Genomic DNA, 9,031 nt, shown 5'->3' with positions numbered 1-9,031 from the left:
GTAGCGGTTCTTGATGGTAAGTTTGTTCAACTCTCGGTAGTCGATACACAACCTGAATGTACCATCTTTCTTCTTGACAAACAAAACAGGAGCTCCCCACGGTGATGTGCTTGGTCGAATGAAACCACGCTCTAAAAGTTCTTGTAATTGGCTTTGTAGTTCTTTCATCTCGCTGGGTGCGAGTCTGTAAGGAGCACGAGCTATTGGTGCAGCTCCTGGTACAAGATCTATTTGAAATTCAACGGATCGATGTGGGGGTAATCCCGGTAATTCTTTCGGAAATACATCAGGAAATTCTTTTGCGACGGGAACATCATTGATGCTATTTTCTTCAGTTTGTACTTTCTCGACGTGTGCTAGAACAGCATAGCAACCTTTTCTTATTAGTTTTTGTGCCTTCAAATTACTAATAAGATGTAGCTTCGTGTTGCCCTTTTCTCCGTACACCATTAAGGGTTTTCCTTTTTCTCGTATAATGCGAATTGCATTTTTGTAACAAACGATCTCCGCTTTCACTTCTTTCAACCAGTCCATACCGATTATCACATCAAAACTCCCTAACTCTACTGGTATCAAATCAATCTTAAATGTTTCGCTAACCAGTTTAATTTCTCGATTCCGACATATATTATCTGCTGAAATTAATTTACCATTTGCTAATTCGAGTAAAAATTTACTATCCAAAGGCGTCAATGGACAATTTAATTTAGCACAAAAATCTCTACTCATATAGCTTCTATCCACACCCGAATCAAATAAAACGTAAGCAGATTTATTGTCAATAAGAAACGTACCCGTAACAAGCTCCGGGTCTTCCTGTGCCTCTGCCGCATTAATATTGAAAACTCTTCCACGGCCTTGTCCATTCGTGTTCTCCTGGTTCGGGCAATTTCTAATAATGTGGCCCGGTTTTCCACATTTATAACAAACTACATTGGCATAACTTGCTCCGACACTACTTGCTCCGCCATTACTCGTTCCGACACCATTTGTTCCTTTCGTTCTATTAACCCCTGGTCCGTAGACCTCACACTTCGCCACGCTATGACCATTTCTTTTACACTTGTTGCAAAATTTGGTGCAGAACCCCGAGTGATTCTTTTCACACCTTTGGCATAGCTGCTTCTGATTGTTGTTGTTGTTGCGGTTATTATTGTTGTTGGGATGATTGTTGTAGTTGCTGTTGTTGTTGTTGTTGTTGTTGGGCCGTTTGTTGTAGTTGCGATTGATGTTGCGATTGTTGGGATAATTGTTGCGATTATTGTTGTAATTGCTGTTGTTGTTGTATTGGTGATTCTTATCACCGTTTTCCTCCCACTTTCTTTTGACTTGCTTCACATTGGCCTCTTCAGCAGTCTGTTCTTTAATTCTTTCTTCAATTTGGTTCACGAGTTTGTGAGCCATTCTACATGCCTGTTGTATGGAGGCGGGCTCGTGTGAACTTATATCTTCTTGGATTCTTTCCGGTAATCCTTTCACAAACGCGTCGATCTTCTCTTCCTCATCTTCGAATGCTCCCGGACACAATAGGCACAATTCTGTGAATCGTCTTTCGTACGTGGTAATATCAAATCCTTGGGTTCGTAACCCTCTAAGTTCTGTCTTGAGCTTATTGACCTCGGTTCTGGGACGGTACTTCTAGTTCATCAAGTGCTTGAATGCTGACCACGGTAGTGCGTACGCATCGTCTTGTCCCACTTGCTCTAGATAGGTATTCCACCATGTTAACGCAGAACCTGTGAAGGTATGCGTAGCGTACTTTACTTTGTCCTCTTCAGTACACTTACTTATGGCAAACACCGATTCGACCTTCTCGGTCCACCGTTTCAATCCGATCGGTCCTTCGGTTCCATCAAATTCCAAAGGTTTGCAGGCAGTGAATTCTTTGTAGGTGCATCCTACACGATTTCCTGTACTGCTAGATCCAAGGTTATTGTTGGTATGTAGCGCAGCCTGTACTGCGGCTATGTTTGAAGCTAGAAAAGTACGGAATTCCTCTTCATTCATATTCACGGTGTGTCGAGTAGTCGGTGCCATTTCCTTCAAAATAGTTAAATGGAACAAGTTAATCATACAGAATATTAAGAGTAGTTAATAGTATTTCGTAGCATAATATGAACTCATTTATAAAAGCTTTTTCTTCATATTAGCGTTTTATAAGTTTAAATTCGGGTAGTACCTACCCGTTAAGTTCATACTTAGTAGCTAATATACAATTCAACTACTACAATTCTATATGAAAAACTGATTATAATAATATTTCGCGTTCAAACTTTTATACAATATTTTACAAACTTACAATACCGCTTATTTTACATAAAGCATGAAATATAGCACACAATAACTTTGATACAAGATAGTTGTGAAGATAATTCTAGCTAGTACACAAGTCGTTCAGCAAAGGCAATAAAGACACGTAATTCATAAGTCCAGAAACAAGTCATGCATTCTGGTTTTACTAGGACTACTTCCCATTCTTGGTCTTGTGGAACATAACCGTTATGGCCGTTGATAAGACAACGTGGTGTAACGTCGTCAAAGGGACGAGGGTTACGTAATGTCCAACAGTCCCGTAACAATCTAAAAACCTCATTTCTTACCCCAATTACCGAGTCCGTCACTTGTGGGAACGTTTTGTTTAATAGTTGTAGCCCGATGTTCTTGTTCTCACTTTGGTGAGAAGCGAACATTACTAATCCGTAAGCATAACATGCTTCTTTATGTTGCATGTTAGCCGCTTTTTCTAAATCACGAAGTCCAATATTCGGATATATTGAGTCAAAATAATTTCTTAACCCATTGCGTAAAATAGCATTTGGGTTCCCCGCAATATATGCGTCAAAGTAAACACATCGTAACTTATGGATTTCCCAATGTGATATCCCCCATCTTCCGAACGAAAGCCTTTTATAAACCAAGGCATTCTTGGAACGTTCTTCGAATGTCTTACAAACTGATCTCGCCTTAAATAGTTGTGCCGAAGAATTCTGACCGACTCTAGACAAGATTTCATCAATCATGTCTCCGGGTAGGTCTCTTAAAATATTGGGTTGTCTATCCATTTTGTGTTTTTATACTGTAAAATAGACAAGAGTTAGATTCATAAAAAAAATACTTATTAATACAAGCAATTTTTACATATATCATAAAGCATAAGCACACTATATTACATATATTACACCACACGAATACAACTATCTTATTCCGACTCGCTTGTTTCTTCTTCTTCGGTTTTGGTTCGTTTTGCCAAGTTTCTAGGGATATATGATGTTCCCCTAATACGAGCCGTCGTGATCCACATTGGTTTAGAAAAACCTGGTGGTTTAGAGGTTCCCGGGTCATTGTTACAACTTAAGGACTTCGGGGGTTGACGATACATATAAAGTTCATCGGGGTTGGAATTAGATTTCTCTATTTTTATGCCCTTTCCCTTATTATTTTCTTTTGCCTTTTTAAATTCAGTTGGGGTAATTTCTATAATATCATCGGAATTCTCGTCGGAATCCGATTCATCGGAGAATTGGTAATCCTCCCAATATTTTGCTTCCTTGGCGGAAACACCATTGACCATAATTAACCTTGGTCGGTTGGTTGAGAATTTTCTTTTACTTAACCGTTTTATTATTTCCCCCACCGGTTCTATTTCTTCATCCGGTTCCGATTCTTCTTCCGGTTCCGACTCTTCTTCCGGTTCCGACTCTTCTTCCGGTTCCTCTTCGGGAACTTGTGAATCAGTCCACGAATCATTCCAATTTACATTTGACTCTTCATTATTATTAGGTGAGTCAATGGGACTTGTTCTAGAGGTAGACATCTATCACATAATATCAAACGCGTTAAGAGATTAATATATCACATAATATTCACATGTTAAAAATATATAGTTTCCAACAAAATTTGTTAAGCAATCATTTTTCAAGTAAACACGGTCGAAGTCCAGACTCACTAATGCATCCTAACAAACTCGATAAGACACACTAATGCAAAATTCTGGTTCTCTAAGACCAACGCTCTGATACCAACTGAAATGTCCCGTTCTTATTGATTAAAAACGTTCCATATTAATTGATTTCGTTGCGAGGTTTTGACCTCTATATGAGACGTTTTTCAAAGACTGCATTCATTTTTAAAACAAACCATAACCTTTATTTCATAAATAAAGGTTTAAAAAGCTTTACGTAGATTATCAAATAATGATAATCTAAAATATCCTATTTACACGCGACCATTACATAATGGTTTACAATACAAATATGTTACAACGAAATAAGTTTCTTGAATGCAGTTTTTACACAATATCATACAAGCATGGACTTCAAATCTCGTCCTTATTTAAGTATGCGACAGCGGAAGCTCTTAATAATCACCTAAGAATAAACATGCTTAAAACGTCAACAAAAATGTTGGTGAGTTATAGGTTTAACCTATATATTATCAAATCATAATAATAGACCATAAGATTTCATATTTCATTACACATCCCATACATAGAGATAAAAATCATTCATATGGTGAACACCTGATAACCAACATTAACAAGATGCATATTTAAGAATATCCCCATCATTCCGGGACACCCTTCGGATATGATATAAATTTCGAAGTACTAAAGCATCCAGTACTTTGGATGGGGTTTGTTAGGCCCAATAGATCTATCTTTAGGATTCGCGTCAATTAGGGTGTCTGTTCCCTAATTCTTAGATTACCAGACTTAATAAAAAGGGGCATATTCGATTTCGATAATTCAACCATAGAATGTAGTTTCACGTACTTGTGTCTATTTTGTAAATCATTTATAAAACCTGCATGTATTCTCATCCCAAAAATATTATATTTTAAAAGTGGGACTATAACTCACTTTCACAGATTTTTTTACTTCGTCGGGAAGTAAGACTTGGCCACTGGTCGATTCACGAACCTATAACAAATATGTACATATATATCAAAGTATGTTCAAAATATATTTACAACACTTTTAATATATTTTGATATTTTAAGTTTATTAAGTCAGCTGTCCTCGTTAGTAACCTACAACTAGTTGTCCACAGTTAGATGTACATAAATAAATCGATAAATATTATCTTGAATCAATCCACGACCCAGTGTATACGTATCTCAGTATTGATCACAACTCAAACTATATATATTTTGGAATCAACCTCAACCCTGTATAGCTAACTCCAACATTCACATATAGAGTGTCTATGGTTGTTCCGAAATATATATAGATGTGTCGACATGATAGGTCGAAACATTGTATACGTGTCTATGGTATCTCAAGATTACATAATATACAATACAAGTTGATTAAGTTATGGTTGGAATAGATTTGTTACCAATTTTCACGTAGCTAAAATGAGAAAAATTATCCAATCTTGTTTTACACATAACTTCTTCATTTTAAATCCGTTTTGAGTGAATCAAATTGCTATGGTTTCATATTGAAATCTATTTTATGAATCTAAACAGAAAAAGTATAGATTTATAGTCGGAAAAATAAGTTACAAGTCGTTTTTGTAAAGGTAGTCATTTCAGTCGAAAGAACGACGTCTAGATGACCATTTTAGAAAACATACTTCCACTTTGAGTTTAACCATAATTTTTGGATATAGTTTCATGTTCATAATAAAAATCATTTTCTCAGAATAACAACTTTTAAATCAAAGTTTATCATAGTTTTTAATTAACTAACCCAAAACAGCCCGCGGTGTTACTACGACGGCGTAAATCCGGTTTTACGGTGTTTTTCGTGTTTCCAGGTTTTAAATCATTAAGTTAGCATATCATATAGATATAGAACATGTGTTTAGTTGATTTTAAAAGTCAAGTTAGAAGGATTAACTTTTGTTTGCGAACAAGTTTAGAATTAACTAAACTATGTTCTAGTGATTACAAGTTTAAACCTTCGAATAAGATAGCTTTATATGTATGAATCGAATGATGTTATGAACATCATTACTACCTTAATTTCCTTGGATAAACCTACTGGAAAAGAGAAAAATGGATCTAGCTTCAATGGATCCTTGGATGGCTCGAAGTTCTTGAAGCAGAATCATGACACGAAAACAAGTTCAAGTAAGATCATCACTTGAAATAAGATTGTTATAGTTATAGAAATTGAACCAAAGTTTGAATATGATTATTACCTTGTATTAGAATGATAACCTACTGTAAGAAACAAAGATTTCTTGAGGTTGGATGATCACCTTACAAGATTGGAAGTGAGCTAGCAAACTTGAAAGTATTCTTGATTTTATGAAACTAGAACTTTTGGAATTTATGAAGAACACTTAGAACTTGAAGATAGAACTTGAGAGAGATCAATTAGATGAAGAAAATTGAAGAATGAAAGTGTTTGTAGGTGTTTTTGGTCGTTGGTGTATGGATTAGATATAAAGGATATGTAATTTTGTTTTCATGTAAATAAGTCATGAATGATTACTCATATTTTTGTAATTTTATGAGATATTTCATGCTAGTTGCCAAATGATGGTTCCCACATGTGTTAGGTGACTCACATGGGCTGCTAAGAGCTGATCATTGGAGTGTATATACCAATAGTACATACATCTAAAATCTGTGTATTGTACGAGTACGAATACGGGAGCATACGAGTAGAATTGTTGATGAAACTGAACGAGGATGTAATTGTAAGCATTTTTGTTAAGTAGAAGTATTTTGATAAGTGTATTGAAGTCTTTCAAAAGTGTATAAATACATATTAAAACACTACATGTATATACATTTTAACTGAGTCGTTAAGTCATCGTTAGTCGTTACATGTAAGTGTTGTTTTGAAACCTTTAGGTTAGCGATCTTGTTAAATGTTGTTAACCCAATGTTTATAATATCAAATGAGATTTTAAATTATTATATTATCATGATATTATCATGTATGAATATCTCTTAATATGATATATATACATTAAATGTCTTTACAACGATAATCGTTACATATATGTCTCGTTTAAAAATCATTAAGTTAGTAGTCTTGTTTTTACATATGTAGTTCATTGTTAATATACTTAATGATATGTTTACTTATCATAGTATCATGTTAACTATATATATATATATCCATATATATGTCATCATATAGTTTTTACAAGTTTTAACGTTCGTGAATCACCGGTCAACTTGGGTGGTCAATTGTCTATATGAAACATATTTCAGTTAATCAAGTCTTAACAAGTTTGATTGCTTAACATGTTGGAAACATTTAATCATGTAAATATCAATCTCAATTAATATATATAAACATGGAAAAGTTCGGGTCACTACATTAATCCCCCTGCAAACAAATCGATTACAAGTCCATGGATAAATATAATTAAATGTATCGTTAAAATTCATGAGGCAAGGATTATTCCTTCAATCAGTATGCGAATATGCCTCGGCAATGGTCATTTGTCCAAATTTTGGCACGACATTTGGATAGGTGATATCCACCTGTCTGTCCGATTCAATCGGCTTTTTATGCTCGACTCTGACCAAGATGGCTCCGTAGCCTCACAGTTTATTGGCAGCACCTGGAATTGGTTTTGGAGAAGAATTCCTCGTGGCGGCTTTGAATCGTCTCAACTCAGTGAGCTTGTTTCGTTATTAATTCCAGTTACTACCTCAGACGTCCCTGATTTATTGGAATGGACAGTGGATACTACAAAGAATTACTCGGTTTCAAGTGCTAGAGGATTGATAGACAAATATTCTATCGCTCCTTCGCCTAGAGCAACGATGTGGTGCAAGCTTGTTCCGATAAATATTAACGTATTTACATGACGATTAAAAACACTTTGCCTCCTACTAAAATCAACCTTCTCCTTCGTGGCATCAACTTGGAGAGCACAGTTTGTAGTCTATCTGACCGTCATGATGAAGATGAGGTTCATCTTTTCTGTGATTGTGATACTAATATGCAGATTTGGGACAAAATTAGGCAATGGACCAATTTACAGATTCCACACTGGCTTATTATCGATGATATTTGGCTATGGGTGGACGGGATACCTATCACATCGAGGCAGAGAACCATTATAAGAGTAATCGTCATTGCAACTTTATTAAACATATGGCGCCTTCACAACAGCTATGTCTTCAAAGATTCGAAGTTCAAAAAATCCCATGTTTTCGATAGCAAAGTTGTATTGGCTTTTAATTGGCTTTACTCGCGTTTTTGTAAGAGTAGCATAAATTGGACGGTGTGGTTACAAAACCCCATGAACGCTTTGTAATTTTTTTCGTTTTCTAGCGCCTTGCTAGTTTTATTAATAAAATTGTAGTCTTCTGCCGTTCGAAAAAAAAAAATTAAAATGTATTGTTTAGAATTTGGTCGTGATGTGATTAGATTAGTTTTTGAGTTTCGAGTTTGGGAGGCACTAAAAACTCCCCGGTTGGTGTACCGATCGTTAATTTGTACATATCTTTTTAGTTTATGAAATTTTGTCGAGTGTTTGGGCCCTTTACCTAAAAAAAAAAAATCTAAAAAAGTCCGATATATAAATGTGGGTTAAAAAAATAACAATTAAAAATATAAATTTATGGATGTGGCTAAAATATTAATTTGTGGCTGAGGCTCTCTCTTTGTTATTCCTACTGTCGTAATTTCTACATACACAAACAAGGTCAAGGCAAAAAAATAACAATGATAAAATTTGGGTTCATCATAAACATAGTGAAAGTGAATTCGAGCATGAAGCATCTCTTGCATTGTGGTTATCTAGGTTTGTTTTCGCTATTTTTATTTTTATTTAATTAGCACTTTTAAAAAAGAATCAATTTCTTTTAATTAGGTTCCATCATTGATAATCTAACTGATTTCGAACATCACTTTTTATTACCACCTCTAGAAGATGAACAATCTCCATACTTTCATTTTGGTTAATTAATCATTTACTAATCTCATTAAATCTCAATAATGGAATGTTAATTAATAGTATCATTATTGACTCTTCACTAATCATCTAACTTTAATAATCGTAATTATGTATAATTATGTAATTATTATATATTAATACTCACACTTAATTAGACT

At 34.9% G+C, this 9,031-nt stretch overlaps 1 protein-coding gene across 1 annotated transcript; it reads left to right on the top strand.

Moving 5' to 3' along the window:
• The first annotated feature begins 7,775 nt into the window (after positions 1 to 7,775).
• On the top strand, positions 7,776 to 8,231 carry LOC139900643 (uncharacterized). Its single transcript, XM_071883405.1, has one exon. It carries the CDS (start codon positions 7,776 to 7,778, stop codon positions 8,229 to 8,231), a length of 456 nt encoding a protein of 151 aa, XP_071739506.1.
• The last annotated feature ends 800 nt before the right edge of the window (positions 8,232 to 9,031 follow it).

The sequence above is a fragment of the Rutidosis leptorrhynchoides genome, chromosome 3 (genome assembly GCF_046630445.1).
Source record: "Rutidosis leptorrhynchoides isolate AG116_Rl617_1_P2 chromosome 3, CSIRO_AGI_Rlap_v1, whole genome shotgun sequence".
Classification (NCBI taxonomy): domain Eukaryota; kingdom Viridiplantae; phylum Streptophyta; class Magnoliopsida; order Asterales; family Asteraceae; genus Rutidosis; species Rutidosis leptorrhynchoides.
The sequence above is the reverse complement of the archived record's forward strand: the minus strand, read 5'-3'. Positions and strand labels throughout refer to the sequence as shown.